We start from the raw sequence: 25,346 nt of genomic DNA, 5'->3' as shown, positions 1-25,346 counted from the left end.
GTCTTGGTCTCCCTCTACTTCTCTTACCCTCCATAACAGAGTCCATTATTCTCCTAGGTAACCTATCCTCCTCCATTCGCCTCACATGACCCCACCACCGAAGCCGGTTTATGCGTACAGCTTCATCCATCGAGTTCATTCCTAAATTAGCCTTTATCGCCTCATTCCGAGTTCCCTCCTGCCATTGTTCCCACATTTTTGTACCAGCAATCATACTTGCTACTTTCATGTCTGTTACTTCTAACTTATGAATAAGATATCCTGAGTCCACCCAGCTTTCACTCCCATAAAGCAAAGTTGGTCTGAAAACAGACCGATGTAAAGATAGTTTCGTCTGGGAGCTGACTTCCTTCTTACAGAATACTGCTGATCGCAACTGCGAGCTCACTGCATTAGCTTTACTACACCTTGATTCAATCTCACTTACTATATTACCATCCTGGGAAAACACACAACCTAAATACTTGAAATTATCGACCTGTTCTAGCTTTGTATCACCAATCTGACATTCAATTCTGTTGGATTTCTTACCTACTGACATCAATTTAGTCTTCGAGAGGCTAATTTTCATACCATACTCACTGCACCTATTTTCAAGTTCCAAGATGTTAGACTGCAGGCTTTCGGCACAGTCTGCCATTAAGACCAAGTCGTCAGCATAGGCCAGGCTGCTTACTACATTTCCACCTAACTGAATCCCTCCCTGCCATTTTATACCTTTCAGCATATGATCCATGTAAACTACAAACAGCAGAGGTGAAAGATTACAGCCTTGTCTAACTCCTGTAAGTACCCTGAACCAAGAACTCATTCTACCATCAATTCTCACTGAAGCCCAATTGTCAGCATAAATGCCTTTGATTGATTTTAATAATCTACCTTTAATTCCATAGTCCCCCCAGTACAGCGAACATCTTTTCCCTCGGTACCCTGTCATATGCTTTCTCTAGATCTACGAAACATAAACACAACTGCCTATTCCTCTCGTAGCATTTTTCAATTACCTGGCGCATACTGAAAATCTGATCCTGACAGCCTCTCTGTGGTCTGAAACCACACTGGTTTTCATCCAACTTCCTCTCAACGACTGATCGCACCCTCCCTTCCAAGATGCCTGTGAATACTTTGCCTGGTATACTAATCAATGAGATACCTCGATAGCTGTTGCAATCCTTCCTGTTCCCTTGCTTATAGATAGGTGCAATTACTGCTTTTGTCCAATCTGAAGGTACCTTACCAACACTCCACGCTAATTTGACTACTCTAGCCATTTCATCCCTGCCTTTCCACTATACTTCACCATTTCAGATCTAATTTCATCTATTCCTGCTGCCTTATGACAATGGAGTTTATTTACTATCCTTTCCACTTCCTCAAGCATAATTTCACCAACATCAGTTTCCTCCTCCCCATGAGCTTGACTGTTTGCAACACCACCATGATGATTTCCTTTTACATTGAGAAGATGTTCAAAATATTCCCTCCACCTCTCCAGTGATTCCCTGGGATCTGTTATGAGTTCACCTGAATTACTCAAAACACTGTTCATTTCCCTTTTCCCTCCCTTCCTAAGATTCTTTATTACTGTCCAGAAAGGTTTTCCTGCTGCTTGACCTAGCCTTTCCAGGTTATTACCAAAATCTTCCCATGACTTCTTTTTGGATTCAACAACTATTTGTTTCGCTCTGTTTCTTTCATCTACGTACAAATCCCTGTCTGCCTCGGCCCTTGTTTGGAGCCATTTCTGATAAGCCTTCTTTTTACGTTTACAGGCTGCTCTCACTTCATCATTCCACCAAGATGTTCGCCTTTTCCCATCTTTACACACAGTTGTTCCTAGGCATTCCCTTGCTGTTTCTACTGCAGCATCCCTGGTGAAATCAAATTGGGTAAGGAAGTGGCTGTAGCCTATGAATAGGAACTGTCCCGGCATTTGCGTGGAAGCGAAAGTGGGAAACCACGAACCCACCCATTTCCCGAATGCAGAGCTTTGCTCCATAACCCTAGCACGCGTTAACACGAGCGGTCACTCCACTCTGTAAGCTTTTGATACTCCAGTTAACTGCATGTGCACATTATGTAGTTAATAAAAAATAGCAGATCAGTTAAATATAGTTTTATTTACTTAGTTTCATGGTATTACCCGTATTTACGTGAATAATCCCCACATAGTTTTTTTAAAAATTTGAGGCACGGTATCGGGGTGCGGGTTTTTTGCGTCAATGTTGGCATTTAATTTTTCAAAATGAGCCTTCCTAAAGTTAGGGTGCGGGGATTATTTGGTGGTGGGGATTATTCGCATAAATACGGTATTTTCCATTATCTCACTTGACATCCTTCATCAAGTTTCACTCTACAGTTTCTTCAACCACCCAACCTAGTCCTACATGCTATTCTCCCTCTCTGAAAATGAGAAAATTAATATAAATTAGACTATAAAAAAGTAACTTCTGTTTGAGAATGATTGTTCCTTTCTACAATGGAATGTTATAAATTTTCAAATCTACCTGTTTTAACAAGCGGGAGCAGAATGAGTGCATCATGTACACGAAAGAACCATACTCAATCCAAAGTAATGAATGACAAAAATCGATCTCTAGCGCCCGTTGAAAACATCGCTTTGTACATGCAGCTTTTCTCAGGAACTCTGCTTCACTTCTCAACATCTCACACTACAACAAAGAGAAATTTTCAGGTTATAAGAGAGAAAACAATTTCCTCTGTCTTACAGAGATTATGTGAAAATTTAATTTACCGAATTCAGTTTTGTTTCTAGTTGACTGCCACGTGCCAATGCCATGCCTGCCCATGAATCCAAACGAACAGGATTCACACATACATCGAGGAGGTAGTATCGAATGGCCTTTGCCTGCAACATATTACCAGCAAATAAGCAAAATCCAGGTCACATAATGTAAATTACAATCCATTTATCTGTTAAAGTCAATTTTGTATTCTGTTTTCACCAACAGTGCTGCTGTTTAATGTATGGAAAATCAGGTGAATCACACTGAGGGAACCAGAAATTGTCAGAGAGTGACAATGTCACAAAAGAGATGTGTAACTTCTCTTGAAGAACGTATATTGAATCACCACACTACACAAATATGATTGCCCTGAATGGTTTCCTGCACCAAACACTTCACCTTTCATTTAGAAGGAATGAACTTCTGTGTTAAGTGTAGTGATGCATGGCCAAGTGCACTATTCTTGATCAAAAGTTTACCACGGTCAAGTTTGCATTTGACCTTCAACTAAAAATTCCGGTGCATCAACCATAATCAAAGTTGGACTACGGAGATGACTGCGGTAATACTCCACGGTGGATTGACATCTGTTTCTCTTATGATGATTCAGGTTAAATTTAGATGTATCACGATGTCGGTGCATTTGGATGTTATAGATGAAGTTTTTTTATCTTGACAATCTGAATTATGACCAAAATCATATTGGAGTATTTGCGGAAAGGGGAAATCCTTTTGAAGATTACAGTGGCAGGAAGTTTGAAGAGGTTTTTTCTATCTAATTTAACAGTGTGGTGGTTGTTAAACCAAATGAACGACAAGTTAGAATTTTCGACCGAGCAAGATAACAGTCTCACAAAAGAACAGACTTTTAATTACTTTAAGGGCATATGCAGCTGTGCATTCGTGCATTCAATATAGTGTAGCCTATCGGTACTGATCACAGAAGCCATATAATAATAATAATAATAATAATAATAATAATAATAATAATAATAATAATAATAGAATTGCACACAATCTGCATAGAGGAAGCCTATCATTAATCCCTAGAACAAAATTCTGCAAGTGATTCCATATGGAGCCCGTAACTTATCACACTAGTTATAATAACGTGATGACTAATGCACTCTGTATAAATGTTGGTCCTATAAACTCATTAATCGGATAGGACCTCGAAGAACACTTCTGGATATGGTATCTTTCACATACTTGGTCACATAGTCTACAGTACACGCAAAGTTTATGTTTGCATAATGAAATACTTTGTTTTTTACATATCTTGAAGTGGAACCTGTAAACAGCAAATCCTGTGACTATATGTCTCAGTTGATAATCTGTTTCCCTCCATTTCCGATCTTTTTTCTTTCTTTTTTTTCTTTTTTTTTTGCTAGGGGCTTTACGTCGCGCCGACACAGATAGGTCTTATGGCGACGATGGGACAGGAAAGGCCTAGGAGTTGGAAGGAAGCGGCCGTGGCCTTAATTAAGGTACAGCCCCAGCATTTGCCTGGTGTGAAAATGGGAAACCATGGAAAACCATCTTCAGGGCTGCCGATAGTGGGATTCGAACCTACTATCTCCCGGATGCAAGCTCACAGCCACGCGCCTCTACGCGCACGGCCAACTCGCCCGGTCATTTCCGATCCGTCATGGCCTCTGTCGAATAGAAGTCTTCCCTCTTTTTTTTTTTTCCTTTAGTTTATGCATCAGTTTATCGTAAGCTGCACCTCCTCGTTAAAAAAGGTATCTCAGGTCCTCAATCAGGAAAGTTTCTCTCGCAAGCTCATACACAATTCGAGATCTTGTAATCTTTGATTCACTGTGGACTCGCTTCAGATATCTGGATTTTCTCTCTTCCAGATCAACTAATTGCTTCACACTCAGATATTCTCCTATGATCTCAGGCCCGTAGGTTAACACTGAGGTAGCACTTTTACTCAAAAGAGCACCGTGGCTGTGTCTACTGCAATCTGTGCGATGTTCTCAATGCCATTCATTGCTTTCAGTGCTGCAACCATCTTGAAACTAAGCATGTGGTATGAGAGGTTACACCTACGTATTTGAAACTGCTAACTCTGCGAAAGCGGACGTTATTACACGACATGTGCTCTGTTTTCTTTAATTTACCTCCTTTCCTATATACTACTAGTTCTGTCTTCTCCTCATTAATTTTCATTTCATCCCCGTTTGGCTAGTCCGCTAGCAAGTTCCTCACACATTGTAGTTCTGTTATGTCTACAGCTGCAATTGCCATGTCATCAGCATATATTTCTGTGTCTGGCTTTTTCTTTATCTCTGACACTACATCTGAGGTGAAAATGTTAAATAATATAGGGCTGAGTGGATCAACTTGAAGTACTCATATAGTCTGTGGCATCCCAATCCCATCATCCACCAGCAGGTTTGATATGATTGTTGTGACTTTAGATGTTCTGATTAACTTCTCCAGCTTATATATGAGAAGCCTTCTGTTTACCCAATCAAATGTCTTGGAACAGTCAATGAATGCCACATATAATTTATATCTTGGCATTTCTAGGGCATCCGATTCAGTAAATTCTCCAGTGCCATCATCGCAGATCTTTTCCGTCTGAAGCCGAATTGCTCCTCTGGTAACAGCGGATCCAATTTATTCATTACCCTCTTTGTCAGGATCCTTCTTAGGAGTTTCAAACCTGTTTGTTCCATCGCGATCCCGCTGCATGAATTTGGGTCATCTGAGTCTCCTTTCCCTTTATACGGCATTTGGATTGTTGCCTTCCGCCAGTCTGACGCGACCCTTCCAGTTTCAAGACATTTGTTTAGTAGGGCACTCCACACTGGTAACATTTCATTCACTGTCTCTTTTAGATACTCATTTCTGACCCCATTTGGTCCTGGTATTCTACTGCTTCTTCCTTCATTGATAACCTGTACGATTTCACCTTCCGTTATGACATCTGATGGTTCTCGGTGTTCTAGATACCCGAGTGTTACTCTAGTGTATCTCGAACCAATTGTTTTGCCGAGATGTGTTTTCCATGTTTCCATGTCGATATTAGATTGTATTCTGCTAGCTTTTAGTCGTAGAGCCTTCTATGGGTTTAATTTTGCTTCTTCTATGATTCTATTTTCTTGTTCATCCATGTACTGCACTCTTTGCCTCATCAAGAGCTCTTTGTACTGCGTTCTCTGTTGCCGGTACTCTTCCAGGTCTTCTATGTTCCTTCTTTCTCTTGCTCTGTTCAACTTTTCTAAGGTGTTTCTCTTTGTCTCATAACACTGTTTGTCGAACCAGGGTTTTGACTTTCCTTCCCCTAGCCTTAAAGGGGCCACTTCTTCACAGCACCATGCTGCGAATCAATTTCACGCTTTTCTCGATCTGGCTCATCTTTACTTTCACTTTGTTTATACCTATATTCTTTGATTTTGACTCCTCCTCTTGTTCAGCTGCTTCTTCTTTCTTCATGACACAGGTACGTGCTTTCTTACAATGGCACCTTCTTTGAAGACCAGCTTTGTTGTTCGCAATGTTTCGACTCCCCTTGAGAACATTAGATCTATTGCGCTGACATCATTTGGTCCAACATATGTCCATTCCTGTTTCTGTTTAACAGCATGAATCCACTGAGTCTCAGGTAGTCCATAACTTCTTCAGTTTTCCAGCTGTTTTTATCTACTGAACAGTTCAAGTCACTAGCAATTAACACCCTTTCCATTTTATCTATCACATTCAACTTATTTTCAAGCGTGTCAACTATGTCTACTGCAGTGCGTTCAGGACTGACGTGTACTGCCAAGCTCATTAAAATTTTAGTTTGTAAAATCAATTTTTCATCTTGCAACATTTGTCAACATGGGATTAGATGAGGTTTGATGAGTCTCCTCCTGATTGTCGTCCCCTTTCCTTGAGTTGATTGGCATAAACATGGTAGTTGTAAAACCCTGATAAATTTATTACGGAGTCCTCACTGATGAACGTTTCTGTTAATATGCATATGTCAAATTCCTCTAGTATGTTACCCAATCCCTCTACATTCCATGTCATGGCTCTAACCCTGTCATTGCAGGAAATTTCCAAGGTTTCCCAAAATGCCAGTATACTACACAGGCAGGCCAGAATGAACAGTCATGCACTCGTTCTAGGTCTTTGTATGGAATTCCAATTTTGAATGCTGTGCCGGTTGGCCTCTTGCTAACTATATCACAAGACACCTTGCCGTCTAAGAAGTTTTCCTTGAGAAAATCGCAAATGTCTCCCTACATACAGCCATGCGTTTCCCTCTGTTGCCTTTATCTTGCTATCATCCTTTTTCGCTCCTATTATTGGTCTGCTTCAATGGGTGGCTGCGGGATGTATACTGTCAGTTTTCCTCTCTCCTTTTTTGTTTCTCCCATTCCGCTCATATATATTCCAGTTACTTTTGTTTTCTATTCGGTAGTCTGCGAATTCTCATTCTTGCATTACTCCCTTCCTTTTCCTTCTGTGTCCAGGATAAATCCTCTTGAGTCTGTGACCAATACTTTCTGGTTTTCATTTGGAATTTCTTCTTCATCCTGCATCACCTCATTCAATGGGGTTTGCTCTTTAGTTATTACTGTGGAACGTTTCTGGTTGTGTGTTGTTCTTCTTCCTTGCTCTGAAGTGAGGGCTGAGATGCTTTCTGCTTGCTTAACATTTGATTTGCCATATACCTTTTTATCTCAATTGGTATTATCGTTTTAATTTCCTCCAATTCATTGTACATAATTTTCTCGATGTTAGCTAGCATGCCCTCCAGCCTTGCAGTTATTTTTTTCTAGATTGTCTTCGTTTCCAGCTTTCTTTTTCAAGATAGCTGGTTTGCATTCTGCGCATAACAATATTAGTTGACAGTGTCTTCATGTGATATTTTCACATAAACCTTACGACATGCCGCAACAATCCACATGTTGCCATTTTCTGCAAGCTTCGCACTGTACTGTGCTCTAGGTACCCACAACTGCCTTACTACAGATGTCACACTGATAGTGGTCATACTGCTCTCTGTATCCTGTCATTATATGGATGCCAAGATGTGCGATTCTCATTTACCCATTGTTACTGGAGACTTTCCTGTTCACGTACTCTTTGCTCTCAGTTCAAGCACTATTGGTATGTCTGTTAGTAAGCCGCGGGTATCCCGTATTTCCCACGAACGACGATTATTCCTTCGCTTTGCGGTTTAAAAATGGCAGCCCCCATAAGGAACCTTATGCTAACCACTCGTTATTCACTACCACCAGTATGAATAACACATTTACCACCAGTAAACACCAACATCACTACACTTTTCTGCTTGCTTCTTCCATTAACACACTACAACACCGCACAATTCACCGCCAAACCTGGACACTTTACAGACACTCCCTGCACCATGAAACACACCCATGAGCCAAGGAACTTAATTCATACTCTATCGGATGGACGTGATCCGACATCAAACATACGACCTGCTGTGGAGAAGGGTGGTTCGCCCAGGCAAGAACAAAGGGAACCAAGCCCAGTGCAGCGAGAGAAAGCGAATGTTTGGAAGAAAGAGCGAGATATTTTGAACTTCAAACAACAAACCCCGAAGAAAAAAGTGAACATCGAAACAGCTCAGGTGCCAACGTGATTTCATCTTGGACAAGATGATTGTGTTACCTTCCCATTACTTTGCAGGCAAGGAAAATCTGTCTCTATTGGAAAACTTGACTTTGATGGTACCACTGAAAGTTCAGGCCGAATGGAAACAGCACTGGACGATTTAATTACACTTGAAGTTTCAGTTGGAACATTACTAAAAGTGAGAGTTGTTTGTTTGTGCGACATTTTTTTTTAAGTTCTTGCTGTTTCATCCCTTTTTCATGCTTTTGGACTGATGTATAACCACTATTACTAATATCGAAGTTTGAATTACAGAGCGTGCATAATGTTTTGTATCTTTCAGTAATTACTGGTCTTAATCATACAGTAGTGTCCAAAAGTTAAGTATAAGTTACGAGTAAGCAGGGCAACAGGAAACAGACTGCAAATCGCACGACACATGCACCTACCAACCTTACGTGTTCGCTCTGTATAGGAAAGGAGTGTTCCCTGGTTTGACTAGCGGCGTAACCGCAAGGTAAACACAGCCAGTGTCTGCGCCAAATATTCCCTCAGTTGTGTTTGCCCTGTTATAGTGTGCGGAGTGTAGCCTTGTGGTAAACGTGACAACATAATTTATTTATTTATTTATTTATTTATTCACGAAGCACAAGATACAGCTACACTGAGCAAATTTCACTTGCACTGTCAACAGACTATTTAACAAACGTAAAATTTCATAATAAAACATAAGAAACATAACAAAATATAACAAGATCAGGTACACAACCTACTAATAACAACTGTCCAAATCGAAAACCGTGAGAATGTCCATGTTCATAGCCAAGTCGTCGTGGGTCAAGATGGCGGTATAATCCCTTCGCATCAACTTATCTTTAAGATATTATTTACACACCTCTCAAATACACTTTTATTTGATGCTAGATCAAGCTCTTGTCTCTTATTAATATTGTTAAAGAGTGTTGGGAGGCGGATTAGGAAAGATCGTTGAAGTATTGAGTGCTGAGTGTGGGGAATGTGGAGAAGGTCTTTGGTTCTGGTGGAGCGGGAAGGAACACAGAGAGAGAAGAGTGAGACAAGATGTTCCGAGCGGTAATGTCCATTTAAGATCCCGTGAAGGAATCTCAGGTCAGCTACCTGTCGCCTGATGTGCAGCGGTGACATATTAATCGCCATTAATACCTGCTGCGTAGACAGATTTCTGAGCTTGGGGTTTCTGTTCCTTACAATTGCAGCAAAGAAGGACACTGCTCTGTCTAACTGCTTGGTATTGGAGGGGGAGGCTGTTGTCCAAATCGGAGAGCAGTAGTTTAAGAGAGGTTGAATGATCATGAGGAAGAAGTGACGAAGAGCAATGGGGTCAGAAATTTCTGTGAAGCGATAGAGAATGCCTAGTAATTTCATAGCCTTGGTTGTATATGTTTCTATATGGGTCTTAAATTGTAATTTTGTATTGAATATTACACCTAGGTCACGCTGTTGCGTAACCACGGTGATGGGCTTGTCGAGTAGGTAATATGATGTCGGTAGAGGAGATTTACGTAGTGTTATGGTCATGTGGCTGCATTTTTGTGGATTGGGGATAAGTTTCCAAGTACGGCACCAGTTCGAGAGGGCGTTAAGTGAGGACTGTAGCAGAGCTGCATCTGCTGGATTCCTGATCTCCCTAAATATCTTGCAGTCGTCAGCAAAGAGTAGGGTATTCGCTGTTTCGTTGAGTTCGGACGGCAGATCGTCCATAGACAAAGAAAACAGCAAGGGGCCAAGAATACTGCCTTGTGGAACACCGGAGGTGACTGGTAACCATGAGGATGAAGTGCCTGATATTACCACTCTCTGCCAACGGTTATGTAGGAAGCCAGCAAGAAGGGTCAGAAGACTGCCATGTATATTAAATCGTTCGGAGATTTTATGGAGCAACAGAGTATGGTCTACAGAATCGAAAGCCTTCGAAATGTCTACGTAGCAGATATCCAGCTGTGATTTAGCTGCAATGGCGTGTGAAGCAAAGCTATGCAGAGTGGCCAGGTTTGTTAGACAAGAGCCACCTGGTAGAAAACCATGCTGCTTGGTTGAGATATACAGCAAAGTGAATACGAGGAGACGCTGGTGTATAATTTTTTCAAAGATAAAGGATAGTGTGGGGAGAATAGAAATTGGTCGGTAAGATGAAACATTAAATTTGTTGCCTGATTTGAGAAGTGGGACAATATTTGCCCGTTTCCAGGTAATAGGAAAATAGCCCGCGGCGAAACATCTGTTAAATAATTTAGAGAGAGGGACGCAAAGAGTGCTGGCAGTATTTTTTAGGAAAGGAGGACCTATAGTGTCGGCACCGGTAGCTTTGTTGGTGCGAAGAGTTTGAAGAAGGTTATGAACTTCACTTGGTGTGGTACTTATGCTTGATAGGGTTCTGTATGAAGCTGTACCAATGGGAGGGAGCGGTTGGTTTTGTAAGGGAGGGGAGAAGTTGGAGAAGAAATACCTGTTGAACAGTTCATTGCGATCTGCGCCGTCTGCTGTTGTATCGTTGTGGTTTACGCTGGCAGGAATCCGCTCCGTCCTTCTCCGTGTGTTGATGAGACTCCAGTAGCGCTTGGGATTGCTGCGGACGTTTTCAGTGACAGTGTCTACGTGTGTTTTGTAGTCTCTTCTGACCATAAACCTCGCATGGCGGCGGATTTTAACAAAGGTATTGTGAGTGTGTGGGTTAGGGAAGTCTTTCCACAGGCGCCAAGCTCTCTTCTTATTAAATAGTATCAGTCTGGTCTCTTGTGATATCCAGTGTTGATATTTGCTGGTAGTAGCTCGTTGTGCAGGTACGAAGTCTTTAATTGCAGCTTGCAGCCAGTCGTACAGCAGGTCAAGAGCCGATTCGATATCAGCTATTTCGAGCAGACTCCAGGGAAGGCATTCTAGGGCACGACACATTGCAGGCCAGTCGGCACGGCGCCAGTTATAGGTAGGGCGGTAGGATGTCCTGCTGTGAGGCTTTGAGGAGGGGTGGGGAAGGAGGAGTGTAGCATCGAGAGACTGGTGGTCGCACAGGAAAAGGTTTCTGCCTGAGGTTATTGTTTTAAGTTCTAGTGAGGAGAGAATGAAGTCCAGGGTGTTGGGTCCACGGGTTGGGTACATATTAAACTGTTTCAGTCCGAGGCCATTAATAAAACTGTCTATAAAGTATGTGTCACAGTTATTAGCTGACAGTCCGGTAGTTGGAGAAGACCACTTTATAGACAGGTTAAAGTCGCCCATTAAAATTACTTCACCATGAGGGAGAGCTGCAATGACTGAGTCCAGGCACTGTTCAAGGTCACAGAATGGGCTGTTCGGTGGTCTGTAGTAACATCCCACAAGTACAGGGCGTCGAGGAAAAAGTAGTTCCACCCACACTAACTCACAGTTCCGTTCGAGATCTGTCCTACATTTACACGGTAAAGCACTGTTCACTGCTAGCAACACTCCACCACCTAGAGCAGCGCGATCACGACGGAATATGCTGTAATTAGCATTGAGTGGTAGTTCACTGTCACTAGCCCACAAGAGCCATGTTTCAGTAAGTCCAATCACGTCAACTTCTCTTAAGTCTGGCAGGGATAGTTCACAATCAGACAACTTATTGTTTAGGCTTTGTACATTCTGACAATAGATGTTTATGTCTGTTTTCATTTCACAAGTGGTGGGACCGGGGTTTAAGTGGACATCTCCAGCCAGTAGTAGGAGGCAAAGCAAGCCCCTAATCGCTGAGCGACCAGGCCTAGACTTGTTCGGCTCCGATGCCATCTGGACGCCGTTTTGCCACCTGGAAGCAGGCCAGACACAGACCGAAATTGCCGTATCCTTGAATGTGCCACAAAGTGTCATTTCCAGGCTTTGGAGACGATTTTGAGACACAGAAGATGTTAGTCATAGGCCAGTACCAGGTTCACCAAGGGTAACCACCCAACAGCAGGACCGATATCTTGCCTTAACCGCCCGTCGAAATCGGAGTGGACCTGCAAAACAATTGTCGGCGGAGCTTGCATCCATCTCAGGGGTTGCCATTTCCCGGCAAATTGTGTACCGGAGGCTCAGAACAGCAGGGCTGTTTGTCCGACGTCCAGTGGTGTGCATCGTGCTTACTCCAGCAAAGAGACGGGCCCGTTTACTATGGAGCCGTCAACATCAAAACTAGACCATGAATGAATGGAGGCATGTGCTCTTCACAGATGAATCCCGCTTCAGTTTGCAGAACGATTCCTGTCGCACATTAATCTGGAGAGAACCGGGTAGCCGATACAACCACAGGAACATCGTGGAACGGGACCAGTATGGTGGTGGTGGTTGTGGAGTTATGGTGTGGGGCAGCATCATCTTGAATGGCCGTATTGACCTGCACGTCTTCATGGGTGGTCCAAGGAACACTGTTAACGCTCGGAAATACAGGGATGAGGTACTGAGACGACATGTTCGACTCTTCACAGGTGTGGTTGGTCCAGACTTCCTCTTAATGGACGATAATGCCCGACCGCACCGCGCTGCACTGTTGGATGAATTTCTGGCTGGGGAAGACATTCACTGCATGGACTGGCCAGCGAGGTCTGCGGATATGAACCCTACAGAACATGCCTGGGATGCACTGAGGAGGCAAACTGCATCGCGTCAGCCTCCACCAAGGACCCTCCAAGACCTTTGCATTGCCCTTTTGGTGGAATGGGATCGACTGCCACAAGAGCTCTTGGACCATCTGATAGAGAGCATGCCACATCGCTGCGAAGCATGTGTGGCCGTTAGGGGCAACCATGCACCCTATTGACAGTATATTTTGTTGTGGAAGACATTGCCAAGTTTTATTAGTTGTCAAAGGTGTACCTCAGCTATCAGAACCTTTCTGACACTGTTTTTTTGGGACAAGTTGTGTGATGTGTTTGAGTCAGCTTCCGTTTGTTCACCAATCCATCTGACATTCCCATCAGGCTATATGGCCTTGTTTAGTGATTATGCTTAACTTTTGGACACAAGTGTACTTCATGTTTTTCTTTGCCCAACTATTTTGCTTGAAATGAACACTTTCCTGGCAATTTCTGGAATCAGATTTGCTTCACAAAATCTGAAAAAAGAAATAACATCTTAAATACCCAACGGATCCTTAACGAAACCTGAAATATAATAATTTAATGCAGCCAATGGCCAAGAAATAAATACAATATCGTACATTGCTCATTCACTACAAAATGAGGTCAACAACGTTGTTCTTTCCGTACACTCTTGAAGATGGAACCGATCGCATTGTTTCTTACACAATTTGCAAGTATAGTCATTAGTAGGGTCGCAATATCTTGCCTTGTCGCATATTTTGTGATGGAATCCATGCACAGCGAATCGCATCATGATATGTCGCAGGTCGTAATTTGGACATTGCCAATCTTGAGTCATCATAGCATCTGTGGTGTAAAATGTGCTCCATATTTATTTCTGTAACCTTTACTACAGTGGTTACACAAAACACTAAACACAATAACAGGGGGAAGTTAAGAGCAACTACACAACATCAGAAACCACTACACACTCGGAAACATTAACTGAAATTACGCGGATCTCCGCCGACCAAAACATACGTAAATATCAGTAGGGCCAACTAGTGGACAATAAACCAGGAAGGTGGAAGGAACTATGACCTACTGAGGCCAAGGACATGGCTTAGGTTGCTGATTCGGAAATAATTCGCCGTGATCATCAAATTTGAAAAAATATTATTTACAAGTGAAATTTTACAAATACATTCCGAAACCAAATCCACAAACTTGCAACTTACGAACTATAAGCTCCGTGATACACATAACATAGAGGTTCTTTGATAATATCTACGTACAAGTTACAAAATTCCAAACCAACTATACATCTAGTTACAAATCCAGTTGCACAATGCAATTTACAGTGAAGTAAACGTACTCTCCAAAACTCTAGCGTACATCAAGTGACACTGAACTACCAGAGGCAAACCCCAAGGTAAATATATCAAACTACAATCTACATATTTAGTGAAATAAGAAATGGGAATGCCTTGAAAACCAACAGGCAAGCCCAGCTGAAAAGCTAAGGAGTCTTAAATAATGAATTAGGCGAATCTAGGTTAGGCTAGGGCAGACTCCTATACGAAATAGCAACCGAACATTACGGAAATTTTAGCCGGAACGGAATCCAAGAGTGCTTACCCGAAGGTGGCCCATCCCGGTAGCGAAGCGTCGCACAAGACGTAAAACTTCAGACAGACCAAGACAGACAAAACAGACCGAATTATCACGAACGCTGCCTCGCTTTCTATATATATAAACCCTGGCCTTGGAGTAGCCAATCAGAATGCAGAGTCCGCCCATCCCCTCCTAGGTTCACCAATCACAACTCCAACTTTAGTCGTGAACTTAACCTACATTCTCGAATACGCGATCGCGAACCTTTCATTTCCAGAACAGTCAGCAAATACATTCTAGAATACCTAACCAACAAAAGGCAACACACCCTGTTCAAAAATTTATGTAACAAAAGTTTCTGGATACTTCCAGTAAATATAGAACTGAATACTACATTTTACAAATACATATGTTACAAATATTACACAGTACAGGTTAGGTCATCACAAATAAAACATTATATCATACTTTACAAATAAAGTCTTCAAAAGAACACTTTCCACTTCCACTATATGTTCACCTGTGACACTTTCTTCTTGTCGTGTAGTTCTTTTAACACACTCTGGTACACAGGTGTAAAATGTAATAGCATCCATTCTCAATGATCCTCTATAAAGATCCTTTCTCTCACCAGCTCATATACCAACTGTGAGGGGGTAAATTTAGATACGCTGAGTACTCCTTTTAGATAAATTGCCTTGATCTTTTCCAATTCCAGAAGATTGCTCTTAGAAAGATGGTCCCATATGAGATGTAATCCGTAACTCACAACAGGCGAGATCTTCACTCTGAATAAATTTATCACTGTATCCACTGAGAGGTTCCTTATGTGTAAGATGTCGTGCATTGCTATTATCGCAGTTGCGAACCTGTCCTTGATGTGAAGTGTGAACGTGGTTCCTGTAATCTGTAGTGTCATTCCGAGGTATTTAAAGGATGCGACCATCGTTAATCTTTCGTTCTTATAATAAATTGTGTCGTGATGCAATTCTTACCCCTCGTCTGAATGTTATAACTACTGTCTAATTTGCATTCAGCTGTAGGTCGTTTCTACTGGCCCATTCTACTAATCTATTGAAGGCTGCTTGCAGATCTGCACGAGATGAGGACGTAATCGCCATGTCATCCGCGTAAACATATATTTTTACATTACTGGAATTTACTGTTGTTATTGCGTCCATGGTCGCTATGTTAAAGAGGATCGGACTCGATGGGTCCCCCTAAAGCACTCCAGTCGTTTGCTCTACTGGGATAGATTTTGTCAGATTGTCATCAACCTGTACGTAGTTTCCTGCGAGTATGTTTTTTATCAGAACTAAGGGAGAGATGTATCACTTTCCAAGGCATGCTCCAGTCTTTCCAACAGTAACATTGAATTGATTGAGTCAAAGGCCTTTGAAAAGTCTACGAAAGCTACATGTAATTTTCCTTTTGGGTTTCTCGTCGTTTCCTGTAATTAAGTAAGTAAGTAAGTAAGTAAGTAAGTAAGTAAGTAAGTAAGTAAGTAAGTAAGTAAGTAAGTAAGTAAGTAAGTAAGTAAGTAAGTAAGTAATTCGTCTTTATTCGTGGCGAAGTTAGGGCTCAAGGCCCTCTCTTACACTTAACCACAATACCGTATTTCACGGCATAATCGTCGCACTTTTTATACCAAAATTTTCGAAAAAAATTGTAGGGTGCGACCATTATACGATGAATATTTAACACCAGTATTTGTATTACTCAAAAAATGTATTTATAACTAAATTGTATTTGATACAAATTTAAGATGCACGTAATACTCGCGTTTATACATCAAAATAATTAAAATAGTCTAAAACTAAATTCATAATTTTTCGCAACAATTCGGCGAACGTTTTTCCAACCTGAAAATAAAAATGAACGTATTAATTTAATTTGTCATTAATTTGAGTATTAAAGTTAAAATATTACACTTGCAAAAAATTATCGCTTTGTTGTGAAATGCGGACTTACCGGTACGCAATTTATTCCAAATCTTCGGTGTCGCTATCACAGGTTTCGCTATCTGATGCGCCGTCCTCGCCTCTGTTAATACCAGTATCAGATTCTTCGTCTCCCTGCCACACTGCGTCATCTTCGGAACCGTCTAGTGCATTCGAAATCCCAGTCCTTTTGAAGCTCTTGGAGACTAGTTCAGGTGGTATAAGATCCCAACTCTTCTTCGCCCACGAGCATAACAAGTCCAAGGGTGGACGCCTGATATTTCCGGCGGGCGTCAATTGCTGATCGCCGCTCATCATCCACTCATTGTAAAATCGACGTAAGTGGTCTTTAAAGGGTTTATTAACACATACGTCTAGTGGCTGCAAAGCAGATGTTAGGCCACCAGGAATGACTATCTGTCGTGTCTTATTTGTAGTGAGAATTTGCTTCACTTCGTTCACGAGGTGACCTCGGAAACTATCTAAAACAAGCAGAGCTGGTTGTTTTAGTAGTGCACCAGGTCTTCTATTCCACACAGTTTTAACCCAGTCCAGCATGAGTTCTACGTCCATCCAACCCTTTGGTTGCACTCGTACATGAATTCCACGGGGAAACTGTATATTCTTAGGCATCGTTTTCCTCTTGAAAATGATGTAAGGCGGCAACTTTCTCCCGTCAGCTGTAATGGCTAGCATTGCCGTGCATCGCAACTTCTCACTACCGCTGGTTTTCATTAATACACTCCGTGATCCTTTTAGCGCAATAGTGCTGTTGCGAGGCATATCAAAGAAGATTGGAGTCCGATCGGCATTACCGATTTGAGAAAGCAAGTACGAAGTTTCCTTGCGCAAACGTATGACAAATCGGTGAAAATTTACAATCTTGTCCGTGTAATCAGCAGGCAACTTTTGGCTTAGTGTTGTTCTTCTTCGGACTGACAGATTGTGTCGTCGCATGAACCCCTTAATCCACCCACGAGTCGCCTTAAACCGAGTTACCGGTATGTTGTGTTTGCGCGCTACCCCCTGTCCCTTAATTTGTAACACTGTTACGTATTTCACTGACGTACCTTAAACACTTCTTCGTCTATTATAGGAAACTTCCCTGTTTTAGGACCTCTAAACGCGCGTCTAGAAGGGTTTGTGCTTTTTAGCTTGTTTTTTTACTTTCCGCCAGTCACGCACCAACTTTTTACTCGCAGAAAATTTTCTTTCTGCAGCTCTGTTCCCGTGCTGTTCAGCGAAGGCAATTACGCTTAGCTTGAAGCCCGCAGAATAGTTTCTATATTTACCCATAATCGCTTCACACGTTAATGTTTTGCGATATAAATGACTTTCCGTAATTGTTCACTATTAAAACAAATTATTTCTGCAAACACCCAAAACACAAATTAAAAACTTAAATTCTCACGCATACATGTCTACAGTAATCACGTAAATCTGAAACAAATAAATGCATCTGTGATCTGTCCATTCCAGAGCAGCCAATACTGTTAGGCAGCAAGGAAGCATGCAACAATTTATCAGTTTAGCTCGTTGGTTGGGTGTCCGGACATTTCGTACCACGGACATTCCGTACCACTTGATTTTTGAGGACATTTCGTACCACCCAGGTCGTTATCTACCTGTCAACGGTTTTCCCGTAATCTCCAAATATTTGCGCCCGGACAATCCGTACCACTTACCACTTGATGTCAAATTGGAATTCCATTTCCACGCCAGCGGGCGTAATGAGCCTGTCAGGCACACTTAAGAAATCAGAAACAAAACTAATTTACAACATTTGCTGAAGAAAACATCTATATAATTTTAATAATTGCCTTTTAAACTATACTTATCAGTCATGTTTACGTAAATGTTATTATAAGAAAGTTGATTTTTTAAAGAAATCCTCAACAAAACAATACATAGAAATATACATCCAGGAGTGCGCGGCTGTGAGCTTGCATCCGGGAGATAGTGGGTTCGAATTCCACTGTCGGCAGCCCTGAAGATGGTTTTCCATGGTTTCCCATTTTCACACCAGGCAAATGCTTGGGCTGTACCTTAGTTAAGGCCACGGCCGCTTCCTTCCAACTCCTAGGCCTTTCCTCTCCCATCGTCGCCATAAGACCTATCTGTGTCGGTGCGACATAAAGCCACTAGCAAAGAAATATAGCTTACATCGTGCTCGGGCGCAATGTGCCTGGTGAGCATAAGGATGGATAATATTACAGTACTATTATTGTGAATATTCATAAACTACTGCATTGTTTCAGTATCAAGTAAGTAAAATAAAATATTCTGATGAACTGGCCGATATGGACTTGAAGGTCACGCGGAAACAGGACATTACTGAAAGGTGGAAGTAGTTAGGTCTCCGCGAATGACGAATACGAGATAAGAATTAACACGTGTGCCTATCAGATCAGTTGCGCCCGACGGAAGGTTAACATCAGTAGTGGTCACACCGTGCGGAGGCTTTTGCGGCACTAGTGGACAATGAATATACAAATGAATATTTTCATTAGGATACCGTTTTTACTTCGCAATACTTCTCACTCTCTCAAGTGGTACGGAATGTCCTCTCCTAAATATTTTAAAGTCATTAGCTGACACTTCGGAGGTAATCAGCCGGTCAAGTGGTACGAAATGTCCGGTGGTACGAAATGTCCGTGGTACGAAATGTCCTAGAACCCGTTGGTTGCGACACACTACTGCGCTTGCGCAAAGCTCGCAAACCGGAGCTCTAGCTGGCGCGGTGTAAATCTACTGTATAGTTGACTGTATTCCGAGACGTCAGTAACAAACATTCATTTTTTTCAATTTCTTTTAAACATACGGTAATTGGGTTAATATTTCTTCCCAGTTATTGATGATTTTACATTACATTACTGACGAGTTTATAAAATAAAACTTTAATAGCATTGGATAATAATTATCTTGACTGCTTGGATAAAAGTTTTCATCCCATGCCCGGACACTTATGACGTAGTAGTAAGATAAGAGTCTAGCGATGACAACTGAGACATCGTAAATAATTCGGCTGAATAATTCCGTGGAAATCTGCGTTATCGTCTTGGATTTCACTTCGTGCGCAATAACACAGGAGCCGGCCCCATGGTGTACGGGTAGCGTGCTTGCCTCTTACACGGAGGCCTCGGGTTCAATTCACGGCCGGGTCAGGGAATTTTACCTGTATCTGAGGGCTGGTTCGAGGTCCATTCAACCTACCTAGCCGGTATTTCCTGGCGACGTTGCCGATAAGCGATAACTTACAGCCTTACGTATTTCAAATGGGAACTCATAATATGTAGGTGGTGAATAAATAGTACACTGTCTCGCGACCACGTTGTCAAACTGCCGATAGTCTACCGGTAAGCCATGCGTCGTACATATACCGGTATTATTTATTTATACGTTGTGCAACATGTCGCAAACGTGACTGTGTTGCCAAATTGCCCATAAACCATACACGTATTTAAATTGCGCATTCATGTGCAACTTACGTTGCAGTTCCATTTACCTTTTAACCAGATTAGTGAACAAAATTTGGACGTGCGACGATTATGTAATTAAAGGTTTGAAGTCCGATTTTTGTATTGAAAATAAAGGATGCGACGATTACGCGGTGGCGACGATTATGCCGTGAAATACGGTATTTAAAATAATTAACATACATACAGTATAATATTTAAATACAACAAATTTTTAAAAAATAATATAGTGCTAATAGAAAATAGATTGTAATAAAAACCATTATAGAATGTATAACACGACAATGTAAATGTACATGATAATAAATATAAAACTAACACTAGTGATAATAAGGGACGTAAACCCAGTAAAAACCTATAACTAGCGAATATAATTCTACTTTTTATGAAAATATGCTCATTCACGCACTCATTCACACTACACACATCGAAAAGTCAGCTAGAAGTATTCAGAAAGTGATTCCGGCAATCCATCTTAAATCTCCTATGAGAACACAAATCCCTAATGGTAGCAGGTAGGGTATTCCATAGCCTCGCGGCAGTGACTACAAAGGAGCAGTTGTAGGTCCTGGAGTGGCAGAGATACTGTTAAACAGGAGCCAGATCGTGTATCGTGGTTATGATAGGAGGAGAGGTAATTAAATTTTGAAGAGGGATAATTCGGTACACCTGTGTTTAGAACTCCATGCAGAAGGGACAACATGTGGAGACTGCGACTCTCATGAACACGAAGCCATGACAACTCCCTGTAATAAGGTGAAATGTGAGAACCATATCGCAGCTTAAATATGAATCGAATAGAGGTGTTTAAACTCCGTTCAAGCATCTTGTTACTGTCATGAGATATGTCCGTAAGTACAGTGTCGCAATAGTCTAGGATTGGTAAGATTAGGGATTTTACCAGTTGTATTTTGAGATGGTGTGGAAAAATAGTGGAGTAGCGTTTGAGAGGAAAAAGGGATTTCTGCACTTTACGGCATGTATTTGTCACTTGTTCAGTCCAATTTAGTGTCTCAGTCATTATAACGCCTAAGTTTCTTACTGACGTACAATACGGCACGACAATATTATTAAAAATAATTGGGGGTACATGTCTACTGTTTAACAAGTTAAGGTTTCTTTTGGTACCAAATATAATAGCCTGAGTTTTGTTAGGATTTATTAACAAGCTGTTATTTTTCGCATAGTAATTCAGTCCATTACATGTCATAAACCTCATTTTAGGTCCGTATTGAAAATTTTTTAACAGTTCAACAATAATAAAGGTGTTTCAATTTATTCCACCTATTCAATACTTATATTTTTTTTATTTTTTTTTTAATACGTACTGAATAGGTGGAATAAATTGAAAACACCTTTATTATTGTTGAACTGTTAGTAATTCAGTCGTCGTAAGTCAAAATTTACTCTGTCAATGGCTACATCTATGTCTTGTGGATATGAGTGATAATAAATCTGAAGATCATCTGCATAGATGTGGTACTTGCTATATTTCGGCGAGTCCCCTATGTCGTTCACACTAACAACAAATAAATGTGGGCCCAAAACCGACCCCTACAGGACACCTATTGACTTCTTGTGCCATCCTGAGTACATTGTTCCCACTGATACTCGTTGCCAACGGTCAGTGAGGTAGGAGCTAAAAAATTTAAGAGATGTCATATTAAAGTTGAGACTACGGAGTTTCAGCAGTAGTAACCCAGGGCTAACTGTGTCAAAGGCCCTGCTTAGGTCTAGTAGTGTTGCTACAGTCACATATCGTTGGTCTATCGCTTGTCTGATGTCCGTAACTCGCAGTAATGCTGTCGCGGTACTATGTCCTTTTTTAAAGCCGGATTGAAAAGGATCTAGGAGGGAATTTTGGGTCAGGTATACAGTGATTTGTGCATGAATCAGGCGTTCGAGTGCTTTTGCGAGGGGTGGCAGGACGGATACAGGGCGGTAATCTGATGGAGAATCCAAGGTATTGTTTTTCGGGATAGGCCTTATTAGTGCGTCTTTCCCAACGTTCGGGAATACTCCACTGGTCAGGCAGTAGTTGAATATGTGAGTCAGTATTGGTAGTACAGCCCCAATGATGTTTTAAATTAATTTTATCGAGATACCGTCATTACCTGTCGCATCAGAAGTGATAGAGTACAGCACATGCTTAACATCATTTGCGCTAACGGTGTGGAAAGAGAACTGGTCGCGCTCGGAACGGCATGCTAAGTTTGTGGGATTAGCCGGTAATGGAACTGGTCCGACTTTAGGCTGAGAAAAGTAATCGTTTAAGGTATCTAGAGATATGGTGGGAATGAGCTCTTCCACGGCTTTGCCTATGCCAAAAGATCGTAACTTCTTCCAGGTTTGGTTTAAATTATTATTTCCCGCTAACTGTTGAAAGTAGTGGCATTTACTGTTTCTAATTAGCTGTTTAACTTTGTTTCTAAGTATCCTGTATTGCTCAAAGTCATCTTTGTCACATGTTCGTCTGAATTGTCTGTACCAACGGTCACGGCTGGCCATAACAGAGCTTATCTCGGTCGTCAGCCAGGGGGAAGGGGGGCGGGTAAATCTTACCTGCCTCTCCGGAGCATGTTTGTCATACAAGTACAGCACTAATGAGTTGAATCTGTTGACCTTTGAGTCATCTTGTAGACACTTAACTGCTGCTCCTCATGTATTTTACAGTCCGCGAGGTCAGTCAATCTATTTGTGATAAGCTTTGTCAGTATCTTGAACGGAATGCATTCTGAAGCGATACCCCAACGCTATCGGGGTGTCCAGTATTTCCTTTCCCCTTGTAAAACATTTTTAGAGTGGCGCACCTCCATCTGTCAGGGATGGTTCCTCGTATGAGGCATTGATTCATGATGGCTGTCCAAACTGCTTTGAACACTGTTAAGGTTTGTTTAAGATGTTCATTGAAGATGTTATCTGGACCAGAAGCCTTTCCACCTTTACTCTGCAGAATGGCCGCTTTTACTTCGTCCTCTGTGAACAGCTGGATACGATATTTAAATCTGTTTCATTAGTATTTCTCTTAATCGGTCGGGAGTTCCTTGCTTGCAGCACCTTGCCAAAATGTGATGTCCATGTTTCCATTGCCTAGGAAATTTCGGTTGCCTTGGTTGCAGAGCCTTATATGGGTTTTCTTCTGTTTTTTCTACCAATTGGATTTTCATTTGACGCTGATACGCCTCCTTAGCTTCCTTAACTATTTTCTTGTAAAATCTCCTTAATGTTGAATAATTCTGAAAGTTTGTGTCAGTTTTTGTACGAGTCACTGTATGAAGAGCATCAATGGTAATTCTTCTTGCCTCATAGCAAGTAGCATTAAACCATGGTTTAGCCCTGCGTTTATGTGATCTTGGTAATTCCTTTGAATTTTCCTACAAGTTTTCTATTGTACGTATTACTTCGTTCAAATCTCCATGTCGTATCATGTTTAGTAGTTCCAGTGCTTTTGCTACTTCCTCTACTTGACGGTCTCTATTAATAGCCCTGGGATTTGTCTCTCATTGTGGGTGGAAGTCTACACTGTTTCTTACGTCCATGATGAAAGTCGTCTCGACTGGTAAGTGCTTTCTGATAATTACATCTTGAAGTACTATCTGTTTCATGAAGTGAAGTCCTTTCATGTTTGAAAAGACGAGATCTATTGTACTGCTCCCATTATGTGAGAAGTTTGTATGTTTGTCTGGATCACTGAGAAGGGATAATCCCTCTGCTTCCAGAAAATCCAAAGATCAATGGAAGTTAAACAGAAAAAAACATCATGCTAAGAAAAAAATACATCCCCTCAGCAGGAGAATTCCACAAAATTCTGCACAGTAATTCAGTATAGTCATTAGGGAACCTCTGAATTTACACCAACTTAACAATACACTGGAAAAAAGCATCCTTACCTGTAGAGACTAGTAAACTTCACATATCTTAAGTTCTTCATTTACTATTTTCAAGACCTGAAAATAAAATTCGTAACTTTTTCATGACTTTCATGACCAAAACTCCAAATGATGATTTTTTCATGACTTTCATGACTGGTAGACCCCCTGCATTAATACTGTACTATAAAATTAACCTTACCCAATCACTATTCTTGAAGTAAAAATCTCCAAGCAAATAGAAAATGGATGATGCTGCTCTTGGTAATGGTGCATGGCCGCATGGAGGTCGTGGCACTTGAGATAGCTCTCCTTCAATGTACTGGTTCATTCTGTCCACCAGCAGAACTAAAATTGAAAGTAAATCTCAAGAACAGAGGCAGATGGAAAAATATTCAGTACAAGATATGAGTACCTAAGTGGAGGTAACAGGCAAGTGCCCAAAGCAACACTACTGAAACAGTACTGACAGAGGTGAAAGACAACACACAAATTCTGAGCATACAAACATGTTCACATAGGTATTAAGAAGAAAGGAAAGAGGAGACACCAAATTATTCAGCCTCATTCCCTTCTTGTAAACTACTTTAAGAAGATATTCGCTCTGGATCATGGTTTGTACAAGGGATTACTTTTTATGTTTGTCTGTGGCCAAGTGCATAATCACTTATACATTTTTTGGTGTAAATGAGACACTATTGTAAGCAAACAAGGTGCTAACGGATTTGGGTGGAGAAGCCCTTCTAGATGGAGTAAAATTAAAATTTGAGTCCTTGCATCTGTCAAGATAATGTTTCTCCTTTCAGATACACCACCTGCAAGGGATATATTTTTCAAACATATAATAGCCCCTGTGCCAATCTTCATACTCGAACAGGGCCAGGAATAGAATACAGTCCTCTGAGGATGGCACCTGAACAATGGAGGAAGACCTCTAGATGGGATGAACCCCCCTATGTAGAGGAAAAAGTACTGAAACTCATCAAAACAAAACAAAAGGCCATTTCATACGACAGTATGCCTGGAATTTCTACTGAATCAATTTACTTAGTACTTTTTTTAATTTAAGGTTTTTGCCAACTGATGTATCATCAGATCATTTTCTGACTGATTATTAATTTTATATACGATTCATTTCTATTCTGAATATGAATACATGGTACAAGTTTACTTTTTGCCGACTGGCCAAGAGGTTATGCTTTGTCACTAAAGCGACCAATACCGGGCTCTCAAACTTCCTGTTCGTATCTATAAGTACTACTGTCCAATTCAAATAGGAGAGATTGAGCTGTATTTCTTTCACTGTACTTTACATTCTTTGCTTTTCTAAGAAGCATACCATAAACTCTTTCCTAAGTCATGCTGCATGTAGATCGAAGATTGCACTTCTTCTAGGACTGCTGTGTAATCCCAATGTGTTAGGTTAAGGTGATAGTTTTCTTTGTGTTGTGTACTGAAACAATTACTAAGAAGCACTACCAGCTTATCGCGCCGTTATCTTCCTTAATAGTCCAGCAGCAGGTTATTTTCACCATGGAACAGCATTTTTTGTTACCAA

At 41.2% G+C, this 25,346-nt stretch overlaps 1 protein-coding gene across 1 annotated transcript in view; it reads right to left on the bottom strand.

The window, feature by feature from the left end:
- The window catches only part of LOC136863554 (calcineurin-binding protein cabin-1), a 609,489-nt gene that overhangs the window by 179,671 nt on the left and 404,472 nt on the right, over nt 1–25,346 (bottom strand). The window contains exons 18-20 of the mRNA XM_068225987.1: nt 23,991–24,136; nt 2,756–2,869; nt 2,508–2,672 (exon numbers count right to left, since the gene is read on the bottom strand). Of these exons, the coding sequence (XP_068082088.1) occupies nt 2,508–2,672; nt 2,756–2,869; nt 23,991–24,136 (425 nt within the window). The remainder of the gene's footprint in view (nt 1–2,507; nt 2,673–2,755; nt 2,870–23,990; nt 24,137–25,346) is intronic.

Source organism: Anabrus simplex, chromosome 2 (assembly GCF_040414725.1).
Source record: "Anabrus simplex isolate iqAnaSimp1 chromosome 2, ASM4041472v1, whole genome shotgun sequence".
Lineage (NCBI taxonomy): Eukaryota > Metazoa > Arthropoda > Insecta > Orthoptera > Tettigoniidae > Anabrus > Anabrus simplex.
Note: the sequence above shows the minus strand (reverse complement) of the source record. Positions and strands in the feature narration are given on the sequence as shown.